Source organism: Triturus cristatus, chromosome 3_2 (assembly GCF_964204655.1).
Source record: "Triturus cristatus chromosome 3_2, aTriCri1.1, whole genome shotgun sequence".
Taxonomy (NCBI): domain Eukaryota; kingdom Metazoa; phylum Chordata; class Amphibia; order Caudata; family Salamandridae; genus Triturus; species Triturus cristatus.
Window position 1 is genome coordinate 1,028,957,931 of NC_140584.1, and position 22,391 is coordinate 1,028,980,321.

The window sequence follows — 22,391 nt, forward strand, 5'->3', positions numbered from 1 at the left end:
ATGGATGCACTTTTGAGACTTTCTTTAATAATTGGGCCTCTAATTAGGCCTGGGGTTAACCATGACCTTTTGTGTTTAGTAAGATTATGTCTTTCTCTCTCTCTCTCCTTCTCTCGGTCTATCAGCTGGCTTCACTGTGAGTGACAGTATTCTGCTCTATTACAAGCAGCATATTGGCACACAAAGTAGTTTTGTTCAGTGCCTGGAAGTGCTGTGGCAATGTGTGCTTTTTGAGACCAAAAACAGTTTTTTGCTTTTGCCAATGCTTGTTAGAATGGCAAGGACCCTGCAGCTCCCACACAGTTAAGGTTTTACAAAAAACAATACCTAAACAAGTCACGCATTGACAAAACCAAAAGCCTGACCACCAATTTCAGACCTACTGGCTTTGCCAATGCTTGTTTATTTCTGTTTCCCAAAATCGTATTTTAACTGGTTACACTGATTTTCCATTATGAATATTTTTGGGAAATACAAGCATACATCAACATGTGACTAAATGATGTTGCAAAGATATGGTACCTAAAATCTTACAGTAGTTTAGCAAAATATTTTTTTCCTGCTTCTGCTAATATTTGCATATAATCAGAGAGCATTCTAGGAGCATTATACATAGCCTCATATTACTAAACTTTGAAAACGTGTGTACACGTTTATACTGGAACCACCGTCAGTAGTGCAGGTAGAGCTGACAACATTTACTTTTTGTGCTCACCCTAATAATAAAGGCTTTGCATTAATGAACCATAAATACAAATTTGAACAGTGTTAACACATGGACACACATATTACCTTAACTTTAGACAATGCTCTTCCTTGATCCATAATGTGGTATTGTAAACTGGCAGCTAAAGGGTTTGTGCTGTAGGGGGTTGGGCCTACTTGTCCCAAGGACAAAATAGACATTAAAACTTATTGCCCTTGACCCCAAACAATATGTCCCGGGCGTCGGGCTATAGAAATTCCACATCCCTGCTATTGCTTCCTGAAACTATGCCTGGTGCCAAGAACTGCCAAATATATATATGCTAGCCCCCATCATAAGAGTGTTATCTTTGGCATAATTGTGTCCATTCCTGGCATAAAAGTGCCAATGGCATAATAATGGCCATCCTTGACTACTTTAGTATTTGTGGTCTAGTTGTGGTATACTGGCAGCCATCATAGACCTACTAAGGGCATGACTGGTCTTTATGTACCTATTCCTGGCATATTAATGGTCATGACTGATATATGGTCTTATCCCTGATCTGCATGGTTTCCAGCCTTGGCACAACTGTGGCCCTAGTATAATGGTGGACATTACTGGCATAATCCAGGTGCTATGGTGAGCATCCATGGCATATGACTGTAATACCTGGTAATTCAAAGTAGTCTGTCCATATGAGGCATTTGTACATGGGAGTACATGATGAAAATGACAAGCTAATGTTTTGGCACTTATGTCCTTTGTGCCACTGGGCATGTCAAGATTTGAATGTTACTTCATAAGTCAAGGGGAGGCATTTAATATTGATGAACTTTTCCCCACCATTTCTGCTGGTAACCGTACTTGGTATACATGGGTGGTAACTACTGAAAATCTTGCATTGGGTGGTCATAGTGTAGTCACTATTTTACAGTTATAAAACTGTTCTGGACACAAATAAGAAATCATTGGAACATACCAATGTTCCAATGCACTACTTTGTCTCACCCTATACTTCTCTCAATATATCATCTACCTCCAATTTCCGACTCATCCCAAACCTCATTCTACTACTATGATCTCCAAAATCAACCTTTCTAGACTCTCACCCACCCCCTGGATACTCATTTAACTACTATGAACTCCCAAGCAACACTTTCTACATTCTTTCCTCATGTATTCCTCCTTTGACTCATCCCAAACCTCATTTTACTACTATGATTTCCCCAATCCCTTTCAAAAGACTCTTCCCTCCTCCATCTCTCCTTTTACTCATCCCCAAGCCTCATCTTACTACTATGATCTCCCAAATAACACTTTCTAGACTCTTCCCTCTACTATCCCTCCATTATCTTATTCAATCCAACTAACATACCCACCACTCATATTAACACATATTTTCCTATTCTAATCCTTTTTGGGTTCCGGAGTAGCAAGCTGCTCGCCAAAAAGCGCTTTGACGCCTCATCGGGGTAGTAAGTGATATATAAATACAATTTACAGTTACATACCAATTATAGACTTTAGTTATTTTGCACAAGGAGTGAGAAGGTATCACAAAGCTGTAGTAGTCAGTAGATGTATACAGCTGTTTTTTTTTTTAAAAGAGATGGTGAGTGGGACAAGGATAGATCACACCCCAGCTGTCAGTCCCTGTCATAAGACAGTTTGAGTCATGGGCAATCACCAGTAAAACCAAATCCTAAAGTAAATGAAAAAAGCCAGGGACATGCATATAACGGACAGGCAGGTCAGGTCAAAACTAAGAGAGCAACAAGATCCAAATCAGTAAGTGGACTGAGGTAAGGAACATTTCTAGGCCAATAGCACATAAATACGAGTCCAAGTTAGCAAGCAAGCAGGCAGGTAGGGAACAACAGTAGTCTAAGGTACAAGAAAATCCATTCAGCAAGTGAAATTAAGCTGTACTGACAGAAGCAGAGCCTGGCTTTTCTATGTTTGCTGATTTGACCCCCCTGACATCTCCTCTATCTCAAGTTGCTGTGAATTGTAATCCTTTGGCATGTGGCCCTATTTGGTGCCCACGCTGACCTATGCGGACCTGGTGGCACCATGAAAGACCTCTGATGGCACAACAGCTAACTGGACAATTGTGGGCGCTACACTTCTACCAAAAGGTGTCTCTGAACAGCTGGTCGTAACAGAACCTCCCTCCAAAGTTACAGATCCCCTGAGGTGACTGAGGCATGGAATACCCAGATTCCTTCAGGAGCATTCAAAGAACCCCTTGAACCTTGTCAGGACCATGTTCCTAGTCTTTGAGGTGACAGACTTTATGAGAGATACATGGACCTATGATTGCGGGTGGAGGGGTGCTGCAGAACCCCCAAAATAATCATGCTGGAGTTCTGAAGGTGAATGAGCAATACAAATGTCTTTAAGTTTTGTTTTTATCTTATCACATTTGGTGTGCTTCAAAGACAGAGGTCAAATGTCAGGCTATGTCATGTGGCAAATTGCTGCTTATTCTTTTAGCATGGAGACTGGTGTTTACTTTCTCTAACTGCAACGTCAGCGGATTTTGTAAAGTGAGCTATGTGACACTGTTGCAGGGGTACCAGAAATGTGAAAGAAAATACTATAGGATGCCCTACTTTGCCTAAAACAAGAAAAGTTGAATGCCTGTAAATGAACTCTACAAATGTTTCAGAATATATCAGCAGTTAGGAAAGGAAAAACAAAACAAATATTTTTGTATTTTTTTTAATTCTAAATTATGATAGAAAGAATGAGTTAATTGAATCAATACAAATCAAATCAAGACACTTTACTTGGTAATGCATAAATGATAATACTTGCTGAAACTCGATTTCCACACATTGTCGTTTGTGCGCTAAAACTCCTTTTTTGGGCAGTGTGATATTGCTATTGAATGTCCACTGTGTATCCAGGTGGTCACAGAGGGGCTTTTCTGCTGTAAGTACAATTATTGTTTGTACCCTAGAGTCGAGATGTCTTTCAATTGGATTGCAGAGTGAATCTCTGCAAAAATAATCTGCGCAGAGACATAACGTTTCCCTGTTCTTATTCTTACCTCTGAAATACCCTAGTATAAACTCAGTGTGCCAGCCCCGTTCTTGCTTCCTTTCTCCGTATGTACACACTAGAGTTGCTTTGCATTCTCAGGCTTGTTCTTGCTCCCTACCCTGCAAGTTCCTGGTGTATGCCATCTGAGAATCCCTGACCCCAACGGCTGCTCCTCCCTCAGCCCGTTAGCCCGTGCACAGTATCAGACAGAGGGAAGGATTGTCCCGTTAGCTCGTGCACAGTATCAGAGAGAGGGAAGGATTGTCCTGCTCTACCACAACCCTTATGATGAGATTCACCCTCATGATCTTCACAACACACTTCCTTTCGTCCCACCAGTCCATCATTTTGAATCTGGCAAACAAGCAACCTCCTAGTGTACATGCATGTCTGTGCGCATACGTACGTACACACATACATGTACACACACGTGTATATATACACACACACACACACACTATGCTCCATGTTGTCATAGTCTTAAACTACATTTACCTTCCTTAGAGAGGGATTCCTATGAAACTGCCTCTCCAAACCAGGATGCAATCTAAGAGGTTCAGTACCCCCATGATGCTGCACTATGAGGGTCACTTACTTCCCATATGGTGCCAGGTCCCCCATGATGTACATGGTCTGCACAGGTGTGTTGATCACATGGTTGTTCTTGATAAACTCCTCAGATGGGTTCCAAGTGATGATGCGAGATTTTAGTCCACCTCCATCCCTACAAACAATACATAGAAGACAAAAGAGAAAGATCAACACCAGTGATTTGCAGTGATGAAATGTTAAGCGAAGTGGGAGTTTACAGGGGAAGATGGTACAAGGAACGACAAAATAGGGAAAGAGTGAGAAAGACAAATACTGAAGATTGATAATAGGTCAATATACCACAGGAAAGTCACTGCCGCATACACCAACACTGAGGATTAATAATAGGTCAATAAACCACAGGAAAGTCACTGCAGCATACACTATGTTTGTGAATTTTCCACTGGGTATTTCTGACATGTCCTCAATCCACAAACCACCTCACCCATCTTGTGCAGTTTTTGATCTGCTGCTTTTCCCCTGGTATACTCTGCCAGAAAGGAACAACTGCCATGGCAGAGTGTGATGGCCAAGAAACTCTGATCTGTCCAGCTGTTTGAACCCCCATTGAACGAGTTCGGATAGAAAAAGCTGATTAAAGTGCCAAAGATACTGAGGTACAAGAGTGGCAATTTGTGGCCACTCCCCCAATTCTCTACCTGAGAGAAAACATCACATTGCACCAATAAACCTGTGCCCCTAAGACTGCAATGAAAACTGGAAGGTATTTCAGCAAATGGCTGCAATAATTTACGAGCTAGTATCATGGGTTACCCAACGTTACACATTGCCAGAAGCCAGATATTTAGGTCATTACAAACCCCTACTAAAGAAGAAGTAACCCAAGGGTTTTTATTTATTCAAATGTTTGTTTCAGACCTAGCTATTTTTAACAAGGCACACACATCTTCAACTATAGAAAGAAAGCTAGCACCATGCATATCTCACAAAAATGGGTTTAAGTAAACAAATTAATAAATATTAAGTGCCACAGAAGTCCTATTCCAATTTATACAGCTGACAGACACTTTAAGGCCCTCATGTACAAATATTCCAGTTAAGGAATCTTAAATTGCGACAAATAACAATTTTGCAATTCCTTGAATAGAATGTACAAAATAGATTTGCTAAAAGTGGTCCCAATTTGTGCACCAACATCTAACGAACCCATTAGTATTTTGAGAACCAACCTATGTATTAATTGATTGTCAGAATACGGATTCCTATTGGGTTGCAATTCGACCTACCTCATTAATATGCATGAGGTAGCTCGTACATGGATATCCACTATGATTTGCAGCAATGACAGACATGGTGGACTGCTGCCATTTTGCAGTCAGAAAGGCTCTGATTTTATTGATCTGAGCTTTAACGACTGCAAAATGGCATGATACATGAGGACCTAAGTGTTTTAACAAAAGAGGTTTGTTTTACCTCAACAATGGAAACAACAGAGCTATATATTCAGCTAAGAAAGACAAAACACTGGCTTGCCTTTTTTTTAAAATTAATTTCACAATATCAAAAGTCACATACATTTTCCACTTGGCCTTTCGATTATTCGTACAATGTTTTATCGCTATATTAGAGGGCAGAATGGTTACAATCATGATACGCCCACACCTTGCTCTCCAATGTGCTGCATTTCCATTTCTACCGAGGGGGATATACACAGGTTGCTGCGGTGTACTTTCCATTTGCCCCATTTCTTGTCCCATTTCTTCGGACACCTTCGTGATTTAAATACTTCCTTTTCTGCAACCATACTTTCATCAAACTCTCTTACCCACACACTGGCCTGACTTTTAAATTAAACTTGACATACTATTTACTGAGCAAAACTTTTTTTTCATAGTACTTTTTTATTGGTATTTCCCCAATATATAACAATTGCCACAAGGTATACCATCAAGAATGTTTGGCAAAAAGAACAAGATAATAAGATGCAACTTCTCGGTGTAGGAAAGTACCTCTTTTTGACATTGTCGCCCCCACTTTTTACCCACTTGTAGTGATGTTTTTGATTGGAAGTGCACTGGGTCCCTGCTAACCAGGCCCCAGTGCCAGTGCTCTTCCCCTAAAACAAGACTAATGTTGATTGTGACCCCAATTGGCAAGGACTTTAGCATCCCTGTAAGTCCCTGGTTAATAATACCCCTGGTACCAAGGGCATGGGGTACTGAAGAGGGTCCAGAAGGGCTGTAGCATGTATTATGCCACCCAAAGGGACCCACACACAAACTGTATGAAGACTCACATTGCAAGATGCGTGAAATGGTGCAAACCATTCTGAAAATATGACATTGCACACACCCTGTGTGCAATGCCCACACACATGGCAGGTATTATATGGAAGTCACCCCTAGAGCAGGCCCTTTGAGCCCTAAGGCAGGGTGCATTATATTACATGTGAGGGCACATCTGCGTGAGCAGATATGCCCCTGTGATGTCTAGCTCCATTTCTAGGTACTGCAAGTGATCAGAAAGTCATTTTAAAATTATGTACAGGGTTACACTGGTTATTATGAGTTACCCAGCTACATAAATAATGACTTCACTGAAAAGAATGGTTTTTGGTATCAAAAACCTCGTCTTAATAAATCCATACTGTTGCTAGTATGAGATTTATGAAGATATGCACCCAAACGGCACCTTAGAGGTTCCCCCTGTAGCCCTTCAAGTCACTTAGTGTGTTGGCTGACTGGAATCTGCCAGTCTACCACCACAGGCGAGTTTTTGGCGCCCTGCAAGGGAGAGCCCACATGCTCTCAGAGGTCAAGAACAATGCCTACTTGGCAGAATGTGTTCTCATCTTCTCCAGCAAGATGGCTAGTGAATTAGCATCTCAAGGCCAGAGGCTTCAAAGCCTCTGCCGCCTCTGATATGCAACCCTGGCTTCACCCCAGACCAGGTGAATGTCACCCCCTGCCCTGGAGCCCAACTGGCGCCAGATCAGGCAGGAAATTAGATATCCATCTAACTCACTCACATGCTAGTCACACCCCTATGGTGGTCTACCTGAAGAGAACAGCTAAAGAAGGTTTTCAGCATCTTGCTTTTTTGGTGAAATAGGATCTTTGGGGTCAGGATTATGCTCACTCCCCACAGGAGGATGTCATTTAGGGGGTGTAGTCACCCTAGTGGTACGTAGCCCATTGCCTACTTCCATATACTCCACTAAACGCCCCTAAATTGAGTATGGGTCCCCCGACACTAGGTCCTCAGATTAGACTTCCTGGGAACTTAAGAGGACAAAGAAGAGACGATACTGCAAGAACTAAGTACTTGAACCAAGTCGGTCACCCAAACCCTGCCTTGATGCTTGCTCCTCGACAATTGCAAAGGCCCGACTCGTCCAGCAGCTGTGCATCATCTCCAACACTTGGACAACCAGAAAACATCTCCCTTGGGATGGAGGAGGCATCCCCCTGCATCTGCAGGCACCGACCGCATCTGTCCGGTTCATCGTGTTGCTGGCTATCATGCCCACCGTGTGAGCATCACATCAGGGGAAGGTATTTGTGGCTCCAGGAGGTCAGCCCGTCTCTCTATCGAGTTTGGAGATGCTAAACCCTCAAGGAGCTCCCCTGCACCAATACTCGGAGTACTGGGCCATGTAAACCAATATGGGTCGACTGGACTTTTTATTAACGGTGTGCCTTGCATTGGCATTACTTCATAAAAAGTCAGCTTCCTACACTCGGGTAACACATTAATGTTAACAATAAAAATAATACTGAGGTGTTGCATTTCTTAAACATTGATAACCAAATAAATCAAAGCTAAACAATCTGTGTGGGATGAAAGAGATAGGAGGGGGGAGGAAGACAAACCATGCACTGGAGGACAGTGTTATGATGGAGGTCCGGCTGCTGCTGGAGGAATGGAAGGGGTAGTGAGGTGAATCATCGCCAATGTGTGGGAACAGTGTGAAAAGGCATACCTAGGTGGTGAGTATGGTAGGGGAAGGGTCATCTGTCCAGGTGCGATCTTTCATCTGTTTTAGCCTCTAAGTTGTTCCGCTACCGTTCCCAACACAGCAGACTTGGGGTCTGTGCAGTAGTGTGGGTGCATTGTGTGGGCCTCAATTTCTGCATATGCTCCTTTCTTTAAGTCATGAAGTCAGTGCCCCGGCTTGGGAGGGGTGGGGGTAGACAATAGGCAGAGGTGGCAAAGAGGACTTCCAGGTCATAGATATCCCCAGTTTGGTAAGTGCTAGGGTGAGATTGATAAAGTTGTGCATATTTTGGGTATGTTTTGAGCGCTTGGTTAGCCCTTATAAGCAATGTGGTGCCACACGAGGCAACTGCGTCCCATTATGTTAGATATATGGCCATGATTGCCCACCAGTAGGCGGAGATTATCTATCAGTGCCACAGAATATGAATGAAGTCTGTATTGACCTTGGGGCACCAAACATACTATATATCCATTGGGGCATCAGATAGGTTTGGTGTAGATAGTTAAATTGTAAATATTTGCGGCATGAAGGAGATGATTTTAAATTTAAGTAAGTATTGTGCCCAGTCGGTGTCAGTGAGTTTCTGGCCAACATCCACCACCCATTGTACCCCTAGGGCCGGAAGTAGTGAGTATAGAGGCACGTCACTGTGTGTCTGGCACACTCGTGTGTAAGAAGTGTTTGTAATGGTTGAGAAATGGTTGGCATATTGTGTGTTCTATTCCAAAGTATGTGTAGAAGGTGTGCAATTGCTGTGTAGAGGAGAACATTTCTAGTATTCCGTCATTTAATTGTCAAACAGCCTTAAAAGACCATCCACAAATAGGAACCCCCCTAGGTGAGAAGAGAGACTTCGGTCCATGGTTGAGTGTTAAATCAAAGTTTGAGAATTCTACAGCTCGGCATCACCCATAGTGGGAGGACAGAAGCGAACAGCTCTGGTCCCTTCTTTTTGTAGATGCCCCTTGTCCAGCTGTGTCTAGCTACCCTCATTAATGCAGTGCCCTCGACTGCTGCGGTAGTCGGATTCGATCCTAGGAGCCCTTCCAGTGTACTGTTAGGGTGCGCGAAGCCAATTGTTGAGAATCACCAAGTCATGATGAAAGCCAGGCAAAAAATGACCATCTACACATCATCACAGAGGTCAAAAGAACACACTTGGAGAGTTGAAGACAAAACACAATGAGATTTGTTCCATATGGCCCTGAAAAATAATTGATGGATAGCTAAATGAATACTAAGAGTCTGTCATTCTACCTTCAAGAGGAGTTATTTGACTGTTAAAAATTAAAGACCTCACATGGTTCTTTTATTGGATCCTCATTGTATATGATGATTTTCAAATGACTGTACAAAATTCAAAATGAGGTGAATACATTTTAGAACTTCTTCGGTGAAAAATTGTGACAATATATTGGAACATAGATTGTACACAAGGGTGCTTGTCTGCTCCCGCACTGAATGTTTTAGAGTGTTTTATGATAGAGGTATGCTATTGTTTATACATGGTATCAGGACGTGTATCATTAATTATATAAAATAATTAATAGCTGGATAAAAAAATAGGCTGGATACGAAAAGGCAATTCTTATCAGAATATAAAAAAAAATGTGATTTATGGTTGATTTGGCTATATTTTTTTGATGATATTCGGAGAGGGCCAAGGCTGTGGAGCCTGGAACATATTAAGGTAGGGAAGCATTGGATGTCGGATATAAATAGGCGATGGACTAAACAATGGGTGTGGAAGGTTTGTGGCTTGAAGTAAGGTTGAATGAACTGAAAAGAGGATGTATGTGCTTGCTGGCTTAAAAGTTAGCCCATCTAAACTTTCAATACCTTGCAACTGAGCCAATTGATACCCCAGTGTCTTAAACCAAAGCCAGTTGACACCCCAGTGCCTTAAATTAAAATCCAAGCACTCACTGTCTTAAAGCGGAGCCTGTTGGAGCCCTGCTACATCATAAACTGTTAATACCCTCTACTCACATGGGCTTGCGCTCCTGCCGTCTCCTCCTCACATTGGCCATTCTCTCTGCAAGGTATGAAGGCATTTCTTTGGTGGAACTGGTGACTGTCTGGCAATGCTAGAAATCAGAGACAAGACATAGAGAGGTTAGTATTGACACATGGTACCAGTGCACAGTCTGAGGGTTTGGAGAACACTTCACTGACAGCAAAGTAGATGCAGCAACCAAGTTAGGCTCGCCACCCCATGTCTCGGCAAGTGGAGACCCAGACTGCCTGACACTGTCAGCCAGATGCTGACCTCCCAGTCAAGCCTCCTCACTGGTGTGGAAAGAAATGAGAGGGTGGGGAGGAACAGGCAATGAATACAAGGCAAGGGACACTCCAGCTTCCTTGATAAACGCAAAGCCCCAGAAATACCAGAACCATGGAGGGAGGAGGGGAACTAACTTTACGTATAAGCAGCTTCCCCAGAGACAAACAAGGACACTCCTACATAAAGGAGGACTTGCCTCTTTGCCAGGCTTTATTGGACTCTTCTAGGATGAAAGCGAGAAGGCAGATGAGTATCTCAAAATGGATGGAAGCGCTAGGGTACTTCGTCAAGCTTAAGAGAGCAACAGCAGTTGCAGACTTGACAACAAGCATGTAGCCCTGGAAGCACTCAATAGACCCTCACTCTCTTGCTACACATAGAAAGTGCCATTGTCTTTGCAACATCTTGTCTACCAATAAGGAATGGCATATAGCCAATCCATTGTACTTTAATGTGATACGTAAATGTATTCTGGATGTTGCAGGATACGTTTGCCTTGATTAAGTTAATTAGACTAACACACCTGAGACCAGTGATTTATGGGGTTAAAGACCTGGTCCGGAAACACTGTGAAAGAGATATTTCTAAGTATGTTTACTGACTGTAGCCAAGTGAGTAGATGTCGGAATAGGTTAATCTATTCAAGGAGAGGTTCAAATGTAAAACAATTTCAATAACAAGTAATTTAAAGAATAAAACCCAAACGTTATATGTCAAGAGTCTTCCATTGTTGAAATCTTTAAGGACCTTGCATGTCCAGTACTTGATCATGTCTGATTCCTCATTTTGCCTTCGGAACACTAAAGTGTACTGAGGAATGGAGACACCTACTTCAGGTATTCAGATGTTGGGTTTCTTTTGCTTTTGACTATTTCCAAATCCCAGTGAGGAGCAATTTTCTTGTATTGATACTCTTCATCTAGCCTGACATCTTACTGCCATCCATGAGGTCAGTGCCCTTCACCTTTTAATTAACAAAAATAGGAAAAATCCACTTATAACCCCTAATTCTCATTTCAGAGAAATCTGTTGATTCACCTCCATTTCTCCAAGATGGGTGGACGGAGTGGGAGAGGTTGGGGGAGTCGGAGTGGGGATGGGGCTGTCGGAGGGGAGTTTGGAAGGTGATGGCGTCCTGCTACCTTCTGGGGCTTACCACTTTGCTAAAATCAGCTGTTGTGACAATTAAGTAGCATGCAACATAGTTAAATGGCCCAAAATGGAAAAGTTAATGGCTGTAAGTATTCCATCCAATGTCTGCCACCTCTGTCAGTTCTTTTTGTGTAAATCATAAACCACAAACTCCAAGTCAGAAAGAGCCCCAAGCTGTAACCTATTGTTGAAATACAGTGACCAGAACTGACAACAACAAAAGTTTAAAAGAAGAAAACATCTTTGAGTCTTATCATTGTAAGTAGAGATATTTGAAAGGTCATAGTACGTTATTTAAATTAGTTACTTCAATGAGTGAGAAAGGGCTGAGGAGAGTTAAAAATATAAAGGAATACTTTCCTGAAAGAATATGTATTACATTTTCTCAGGAGCAAATAAGGAGGACCTCTGGAAAGCGAGTGTTCCTGCTCAATCCTGTATCACAGTGGGAGGCAACATAGTCTCCTGCTGGCTCTATGAGTTCCAGGAGTAGTCAGGATGCACTAATTCATAAGGTGTAGTTGATCAACTTAAAATAAGGGATAATTGTCTTAATCAGCATTGTGTCTGTGGTCTAAGGGAAGAAGGGTGTTTTGTTTGCTCATTGGAATAGACCATTTACCTATTGGATAGCTCTTTTAGTCGGTGCTATCACCAGGAAGCCAGATCATGCTGCCTGTAAACACAATAAACACAATAATAATTGCCAACTTATCAGGGACTGACTTAGTTTATCTACATGTCGACTATCACATACACCTCAGGGAATCCCTCTCTGTGACTCCATTTGACAAAATACTAGTTTGATATCTAATCCTGTTCATTTATTGAACACCCTTGTTTCACCGTATAGGAACAGGCCATTCTACTGGTAAAGATACTAATCTCACCTAAAAGCACTCTCTAAAAGGCGAATAACGGAGGTACAAGGGAATAGTGATCTGCGTACACCTCTAAAACATTAAGCAGGTGTGAACTCGATTCTAATAGAAACCCAGTGCCTCATCATTTAGATCACACCTACTGGAAAGAATCAGTAAGAAAATGTATCTTGACCAACTAGCAATAAACTGGGCATTCTTAGAGCCAACATATGTGGTAGAGGAAGCTATTAAGGTACAGACATGAGGTAAGATCAGGAAATCACGAATAAAGTGAAAGCCAGGCAAAAGGCCCAGCATCTTAGGTATTTGTAGACAACAGCCTCATACGCCCAGGCAGGTACCTCCTCTAGGTTGGTGTAGCGATCGTAGTCTGTGTAAGTGAAAATCCTGCAGTTCTTCCTCCCACCTGCTTTTTCCAACTTCAAGATTTCCTGGTGGTACTGGCGGTCGAGTGGGCTCTGGCATGAACCCTCATGCTGGTATAGATCAAACTCAAACTGCAACAATGAGAAACAAGGGAAGGTAACCATTGAACCAAAGGAGTAAGAGAAAAATTACAAAGAGACTGCCCTTAACAGTTAATATCCACTACTGAAGAAAGAAGGATTCTTTCATTGATGAAATGACAAAACACAAAAAAGCACCTGCGCATTCCGGAGCATAGAGATGGTTGTAGTTGCCTGCTTGGTACTGTGCATTCACAGGAAGGGAGTCTCTTCAGAGAGGAAAGAACATCCCAACCTAGTAAATAACTAACCAGAGAGAGAATTTCATATGCACCCTGCTACTGACCAGGGGAAGAGAGAGAGAAAGAAAGGGAAGAGAGCAAAAAAAAGGCTGTGAAAAGGGGAAAAAGATAGGGGAGGACAAAGACTGAGAAAAAGAGAAGAGTGAGAGGGCTCAGAAAGAGTAGGAGATGGAGGAGAGAGGGGAAAATATGAAAGAGACAGTTGAATACAGGGAGGAGGCAAAGCAAAGACAGGCGCAGGGAGAAAAACAAAGGGCCTGGAGACAGAGAGTGTGCGAGAGGATGGGAACGTCCCCTGCATGGTCTACAGATGGATTCCCCTACCCAGAGTCACCGACACAGAATCAGAGATTCTGGTTTCTGATTTTGGCAGAAGCCTCACGCTAACCTAGCATGTACACAAAAGCCTTGGTTTGTTCCTTCATAAGAAAAGAGTTCCTGGACCTGTCTTTTGACATGGAGGGGCGCACCAAGCATGCTCTCATTTGACTGAGAGTGGACTACTGTCCCCATCATGTGTTTAGCATGCAGAACGGTGGTGGCAACGCGCCATGTTTTGTGAATTAACAGTTGTGATCAGACCTTTTTTTCAGCGCTAACTCGGGTCCTAGGTTTAACATCCCAAGTGAATATATCAAGTGTATGAAAAGGTTAAAGATTATTTTCTTTGGGTTGTATATGGTAACCATAAAGGTACACTAAAAACAAGTTCATCAACGACAAACCGATCAAAAACTATTTATAGAAGAGCAAGTCGTAAGTGAATAAAATCACATGCATCAATTACTGAACTCATTGATCATTCTAGCAAACACTTGATTCTCAACAATTCCGTGAGAAAACCGGATTCAATCAGAAGCATCACAGTCATACAGTGCATATATAAAAAAACAGAATGCACATGAATAGAATTGCAAGCATTAGTTGATACCTCATAAGGCAATTTAGATACGCTCCGATGAAGAATTAACTCAATGTTTTCTTTAGTAAAAGGCACTCTAGAGAAATTTTGCCGCAGCCCAGCAGATCTGTATTGACGGTTAGATTTGTACGAAAATCAGAGCTTATTTACACTGCCTAATGTCTCTAAAAAGTACATAAATTTACAAAAAATGCAGGGCTGATTGAGCAGGTTGATGATCACAAGGAAAAAGTGGTAAAATCACATCATGTAAAACAGGAATGGGAAAAGCCACCATGAAATGCACCATATTAAATCTCAAACATGTTGGTAGATACCTAAGCTAACTAAGATACCTGAGTGCTAAAAGGAGTCCAGACAAGATATGAATCGGTCAGTGGGCTGGTAGTGTGCGGAGTGTAATTGCTCACACAAACTTTCCTAATTTCTTCATGCATTCTCAGACAGCGGAGCAAGTGTAAAACGTGGTCTTTAAAATCATGCTTAAAAGAAGCTGCCAACCAGGGTGAGGGACTGGGAACACGATATGGACTGGTGCCAGCAGGCAGAGAATGTTATCTACCAAAGCAAGGGGTGCCCCTAAAAATGGGAAAAGATTTGGGCCCATTGGGAGGAATACAAGCACAGTTAGGTAATAACTGGCAATGGGCACTGCAAAAGAGAATAGGACTTGGGTGGCAGAAAGGGGCATCGCGGGATGGTATTGTCCAAGTGAGGTGGCCTCTCAATATGTAACCATCCTCCCAATTTAGGGACTGTATTATACCTCTGTATTGCAACAACTGTAATGTGTGACAAGCAAATGTTCAGTAAAAAGAATCTTAAAAAGATTTTTTTTTTTTTAAAGAAGCGGGGAAACCGTTAAGTTTATCAAACTATTCAGCGATACGCAAACTACAGCTTAATTACTCAATATATGTCAGTCATGGGTTAGAGCTGGATGAAGTCTAATAATATCATTGATGTAATCCAACCCCAATTCAGTGTGATACAAAAAGGTATAGGTGCTCTAGGGAACTGGAAACAGAAGTCTCCGAAATCTATTTCAATTTTCTGTATGATATTATACTCCCACAGACCTCATATCCCTGCACCATATGTGTCAATAGAAAGTCACTTAAATGTATACACTGTTGCAAGTTCCCTAATCAGTTTGGTGCCAAAACTAGCACACCCTACTGAGGCCTACAGTAGACCAACCACAAGGGCCATGAAAGAGGTCTCCTGAAATAGTAGAGAGAGAGGGCTAATCTTGGTATGGTTATCAGTAAATAACTTATTCTTGAAATGTTTGTGCCCAAAAACCATTATGTTTGTCTTTGCCTGGTTTGTGGTAAGATCAAGATTTGTCTTAAATTTGGCTAAATCTATCCAGCAGCTTCTTCTGAAGCCCAAGCGGGGTCCGGGCCATGAAAACAATATCATCTGCATATAATAGTGCTGTATTACGGAAGTTGCCAACATAGGGTACATCAATGGGAGAATTAAGAAGTTTTTTTCCAGCCCATTGATGTACAAAATAAACAAAAATGGAGCCAGGACACAACCCCGTCTGACTCTCCTAGGGCCTGAAAAGACTTAGTTGTCTACCATTTGTGCCATATCTAACACTGGCTGCCACCTCGCCACATAGTTGCCTTAAAAAATGAATGCTATCAACCTCAACCCCCAAATTAGTCATAACGGCCCAGATTTTATTCCGATTCCCATGATCAAAGGCTGAAATAAGATCCATAAACGCAGTGCCTACAGATCTGCCTTTCGCCACAGCATAATTGATGATTAAAAGCAAAAATAAGTTTATTGTCCTTTGCCTAAGATTCTAACCGATCCAACAGGATTCTGCCTAACACCCTGGGTGCGTAATCAATCAATCAAAGATATAGGACGGTAACATTTTGAGTCGCCTTTGTCACTTTTTTAAAAATCTGCACTATTATGTGGTGTGTGACCAAGACCTTGGGGGACCCATGGCAACAACTGCCTGCAATGTGTTGGCAAGGAGGGGTGCAACAGGTTGATATTTGCTTTAAAAAGATTAATTAGGACTCCATCCCGGCAGTAACAGAGACCTATGGGTTCTATTTTGGAAGCCCCTGGCCTACTCACAGAGGTGAGGTTGTTTTCCCAGTGGAAGTGTATTGCTAACATTCCTGAAGCGGGAGGGAGGAGACCAAGACACTGAATGGGGGGAAAGGGAGACAGTGTTCCTTTTAAAACTTGAATGAAGCCCTTTTAGTAAGAGGGGCTGCAAATTAGTCTTCTTTAATGCTGCCTTTTGGTAGATGGTCAGAGTTAAGGTAGGGCTACAGTCCCCATTATTTAAAGTGTGAATGCTCTTTAGGTGAGACTAGGCTTTTGTCTCTTTCCTGATTACTGCCAGGTGCAGACATATCATGCCTCTCTGTGTCTCTGTTGTGGGCGCTCCTAAAGGGAGACTAACTGGACAAGGAGAATCACTCTACACAAAGGCTGTATCTGGAAGACAGCCTAGAAAGAACACACAAAAGATGAACTAGCCCAACTGGTCTGGAGAGCAGTGCAATAATATGAGCCGGAGGTTTCTAGTGCTCAGCGCCGACACTTAATTGTGAACACCAGCATTTATGACAGTCTGCCACATGTTGACCCAGTTTGTCTTATTTAGAGATGAGCACAACAACAATTGTTTATTATTTCAACATACACTACAAATGACTAATACCTACCACCAAATTCATTCTTATAGCTTTGGGGGCCTGGAATAGTCAGAATTGTCACAGTTGTAGGAGTGTGATAGTCAGTAGTTGTGTTGTTGGAAAGAACAATCAGAAGTGGTCTCCCGACAAGGATGCACTGGAGAGCAGAAATAGAGAATACCTATCCCATGTTTATTTTGAATGTATAAAAGTGAGAGCTGCAGACACACTTGTTGCTCAGTTCCACGTTCTCTTTGATCGAAGAAGGAAGTGCTTCAAAGATTACTCAAAAGATTGCTGAGCAATCAGAGCCAGTGCATGTACGACATCAAGCTTTCCAAAGGTAAGCGGATCTGGAAGGAAGAGCTGTCTCCCTATACCCAAATGACTGGAGGCTGGCCTGCCGGAGAAGAAGGGGAAGGAATGCACCAACCCTATATGAGGTGCAACCAACTAGTGCAAATAGAAGCACCTGACCCTGGATTTGAGAGTCTAGCCACCCAAAGAGACTCAAAGGAGAGAAATCTGTGTTGGTCCTGTGATTGGAGCACAGACAGATTTTCTTGCCCAAGCAGCCTGCACTGTGGCACTGCTCTGAAGTTGTGGCTGAGCAGACGGCGCCACCGTGATCCTAAAGTGGCCTTCACTGCTGCACTGTAGAGTGCCCAAGCGGACTGTGCCACTGTGACCATGAACACTGTGCCTGAGCGGACCGGGCCGATGCAAGTTTTGAAGTTGTTGCTGAAGCAGATTGCACCACTGATGACTGCCTAGACCTGTGCGGTCTGCACTGCTGTTGCATTGCTGTGAGCTGAGCCAGAGCTGAGCCAATAATAAAGTGCCTGCAGCAGCCCTGGGACCTCTCACCCAGCCACTCACTGCCAAACTCTTCCAGAGCCTGAGGCGGGCCTGCGACCGGCTACAATCCATTGATGCCAGAGATGCCCGCAAGTACAGACTTCTGGTGACAGTCACTGCGGCTGCTCCCAAAAGCTACACCCAAACTTGCAATCGGTGTGCCTCCACCCGGGGTGCGGGTGGGGTGGGGGGGTGAGAAGAGGAGGAAAACCAGTCTGACACTGCAGGTCCCAGCCGTGATACAGCTTGCATTTCTTAGATATAAACATTGGGACGGAGATTGTTAACTGAGCGTACTCTATATGTGCCCAAAACATACCATACCAGTCCCAACCACTAATTTATGAGAGTAGAGAAGGGAAAAAAAGGGAAGTAGGAAACCCTCATCTCATTAAGTATCTGCGTAGCCTGTAGTATTTTATTTTTGGGTCATTAAAGAACTTTCTTCTTATAAAAGACTAGCACAGTGCTGGACAATCTATTATTGAACTACTGGGTGATTTTTGACATCTGAGCTAGCAGCACCCCCACACTACTTCCCAGATAAGCCTATGACTGTTCGCCACCACTATCACAGTCAAATGGTGAGGGGGTTGTACTGGTCCAGTTTGCAGAGCTATATTAGGGTGGAATCCATCATATTAGACTCAAAGGACCTCAGCTGCCACAGCTGAGATCAGTAGCCCTCAATAGAAAAAAATGACTTTACTAGTGACACAGGATAGTACTAGAGGAAATGTGTTTGTATAAACCGAATAGTCCTGCCTTTAAGTGTTCTCATTTCAGTCTTAGGCCTGATTTAGATCTTGGCGGATCTGGTTACGCTGTCACTTTTCTGACAGTTTCACAGCCTGACTACTTGGTGGTCTGCCCACTATATTTAGATATTGGCAAGTCTATGGATGGTAGTCCGTCCCAGTGCCGCCGTCTCCACAAGAATTTTCTTCCCGCGCCATAGGCAAAAGCGGCTGTTGGAGGCAGTCCTTCCAAGGTTACCACCGGGCCAATCATGATGTGCCTTTCCGTTGAGGAAACTGTGGTGGGGACACCTCAACTTGAGTTGGTAGAATCGAAGGAAATGAGGTTGGAACTTACCTTTTTTCTGCTTTCCACTTCAGTTTCCATCTTGAACCCCACTGTCCAGGTCCTTCCATTTCTGCTACTGCTTTACTACGACGCTAATCAACTCGCCAGGATCAAATGTAAGATTCTATTTCACTTGTCTTACTATGAATCATGTGTTAACATGTGTTTTGACCTCATGTATTTTTATTTTGCTCTTGCATGTAATTTTTTTCTTATGTGTAATGCAGTAGTGTTCATTTTACAGCATATCAGGGTAAAATTAACACACCTGTATTGACACAAAAAATATTTATTACTTGTGGTGCCTGTGGGTGTTGTGCTTGTGGTGCCTGTGGGTGTACATACAGTAGTGTGTGCATGTTTGTGTGCTATACTGTATGTAAAAAAGGCGCATAACATTACCTACATATATTTATGGAGCAAACACAACAAACGTGTAGTGTCACATTAATAAGTAGCACTTATCAGTCTCCACCCCACCAGGGGCTTACTCCATCAGGAATCCACAGTTAGGACAATGCCAGTACAACAGAGAAATCTAAATAGGCTCAGTGCAAACCTGCCGACCTGGTGTCGACAGAGTACTGTTAGCCAGCAGAGGAGTCCGCCACGTCGATAGAGGTGTGCCGCTTACACAACGGAAGACAGACAGTCTGTTGATGTGGACAGCGGTCCAGCAATCCACCATCTAAATATGGCGGGCGGGACTCCATCAGCTCGAAGGAGTACTTGGAACCGTTGCCCTGGAAGGACGACGGGAGTCCCGCCAAGACCTAAATCAGGTGCTTAATCTTTTGGTGATAATGCTACATACATACTGTTGCAAGAACTAGTAATGTGCTATACAATTGGAATAATTGTATTTTATTTGTGCTCGAAGCATAAATAAAAAGATGTGTTTGTATATATATATATATATATATATATATGTGTGTGCGTGTTCCTTGAATAGCACTATGAAGATGATGTCATTATAACCTATTTGATTACTATGTATATATTTGTAGTAGGATTGCCCCTCTGATTACATGAGCCATGTAATGAAAAAATCTATGTGGCACATTTCTTCTTGTGTTGGCGGCTGAAAAATGTATCCCAACTAAAACGGAGCATCGACAACCAATGCTTAAAGCTTAACCCAAAAATCTTAGTCTCCCACAGACAAAAATGCTGCACACTAAATAAAAGAAGGTAAGAATAAAGGGGGTACAAATAATTGTAATTGATAATATCTGATAGGAAAGCGGTTTGTCATTTGCACAAAATCTCAAATTGTAACTAATTCAAGGGGTGGGAAAAAAGCGGACATAGTTGTATGCACGTACACGTATATGTATTTAGAAAATGTTAGCTATATAAGAGTAAAATGAATTCTGATGAGAATCTTTAAATTTTAGTTCAACACACATTCAACAGATTTAGTTGTGTATGATGGCAACATGACAAGAGCGTGTTATATAGTAGAATAAACATCCTTAACCATCCAAGTCAGTTTAGGGGTACCCTTTATTAGACAATTTTGTCACTACAGTAGGTGGGTATGTTTTAATAGACGTACATGATTTATTGGCTGTAGCAGATCAGTTATTTAAAACAGTGATAAGAGAAATTAAGCATCACTATCCCCTAGCAACACCGAAATTCCGACAGCAAACAAGTGCACATATAAATACAGAAATCAACATTTAAAAAGAGATACAGATTAATGAATATGTGTGGAAAATGTACAGTGTCACTGACCATGTGTTCCAATAACAATGCAAGATTTAATTATACTGCATGGCTTTCAACAAATGCCTCTATCCTCAATACCAGATCTGAAATCCCATGTTTCACTGCCCCGACATAAAAGCGGTGAGGAAAAAATATTGTTTTTCATTGTTCCTACATCTGACCAGAGAAAATACGGGTTTGGTAGCCGATATACCACTTTCCCAGGCCATAAGAGACTTGAGAAAGCTGGTGGAGCGGTGGATGACAGTCTGCCGCTTCTCTAGTCTCTCTGGACCAATGGTCATAAGGTAAAGTGGGTGGAGCGCTTGCATCACCAACCACTTTCGTCCCCATCAGTTACGAGTTTGTCCAGACTCCTGGGTGACAGATGTCTATGCCTCGTGAGAGGCTTTGCCACATCAGACAGTGCTGCCACCAGCATCGCACCAGCTACCAGCTCTTACCCTAAAAGCAGTGAGCTCAGGCTTTGGATGAGGAGGGGAAAGGGAGAGGGAAGGCACACGACACCACAGTGGGAGCCAAGCACAACATAGACTTGTAGACAGGCTACTATCAGTACCAGGGAGGAGGATTCCACCTTGTAGCTCTAAGTGATGACGTAGTCTGTTTAATGACACATGAATGTCCTCAGTGGGAAGCAGTCCTTCATTGATAATTACAATCTAGAATTCTATACATAGATCTACATGAGGTGTTAGGCAGCGTTACCCTTCCCAAGCAACCACAAACAAGAGGGCTAATGTTTCAGAAAGCTGTGGGGAACCAATGCAGCAAGCGTGTTGGAGGAGCAGCAAATAGGGGTACAAGAATCAAAGATAATGACAAGTAAAGTTGTCACCATGATTTTAACAAGTACTTCTTGAGCCACTGGATCATTAGGTTGTCAACACTTGAGAAGTGGAGAAGAGACAGTGAGCAGGCTAAAAATAAATATAATGGGAGGCAATTGGCATGTGTGTGAGGGGGCAGTGTCCTGTTGAGGTGGGTGGAAGTATAGAGGGCACAGTTGGCGAGGGGAGGGACAGAGGGTGTTGGTACTAAGTAGTAATCAAGTTAGCCGAGTTTCTAAAGTGACGGAGAACAATACACTGATCTAAAATGCAACCTGAAATCACCCCTACCCAACGTTACTAAATAGGGTGATTTGGCAACATATTCACAGTGAGTTCTTTACCTGGCTGAAGAGCTTCTCCTGCCACCCGATCACAGCCTCCTCATCATCATCCGGACGGTATCCACCTGAAACAACACATTTCAAACTGGTTTACAGAGAGTTGTGCCATCGGACTGTATGATGGGGCGGAAACGCTATTTAGAATCCTACACCTAATGCAGTGCAGTTATTTCCGCCGGAAGGCCCTCCTTTCCAAATCATTTAACCTCATGCTTACAGTACAGATCTTCCGTTGAACTTAGCCTTTCCCAAAAGCAGCAATGGAACAGTGTGTTTTCAGCACTTGAGGGTAATCTCTCGAATTTTCAGCTTTACCCAATATGTAGAATTGAAGGGGATCTGGTCTTTAAGAAAGCAGCCAGAACCAGCGCCTTGAGACCCTCACGGGTGAGTAGCGCGCTTTACAAATACCATGATCGATTGATTGATTGAACTGGCCTATGTCCAAATAGTAGGGAATAGTCACAATATTTGAGTGTACCGTTTTACAATGAAAAATCAGCCATTTATATCGCAGGCATAAACCTTTGAAAGGAATGTTATGTAAAGCGCTCTGATATCCGCAAGGATCTTGTTCGCGCTC

The 22,391-nt window shown here is 42.6% G+C and overlaps 1 protein-coding gene across 2 annotated transcripts in view; it reads right to left on the bottom strand.

The window, feature by feature from the left end:
- Nucleotides 1-22,391, bottom strand: part of MKS1 (MKS transition zone complex subunit 1) — a 226,412-nt gene that overhangs the window by 131,420 nt on the left and 72,601 nt on the right. For both annotated transcript variants that reach the window (XM_085649666.1, XM_085649667.1), the window contains exons 3-6: nt 21,809-21,873; nt 12,950-13,105; nt 10,278-10,375; nt 4,332-4,460 (exon numbers count right to left, since the gene is read on the bottom strand). In XM_085649666.1, the coding sequence (XP_085505792.1) occupies nt 4,332-4,460; nt 10,278-10,375; nt 12,950-13,105; nt 21,809-21,873 (448 nt within the window). The remainder of the gene's footprint in view (nt 1-4,331; nt 4,461-10,277; nt 10,376-12,949; nt 13,106-21,808; nt 21,874-22,391) is intronic.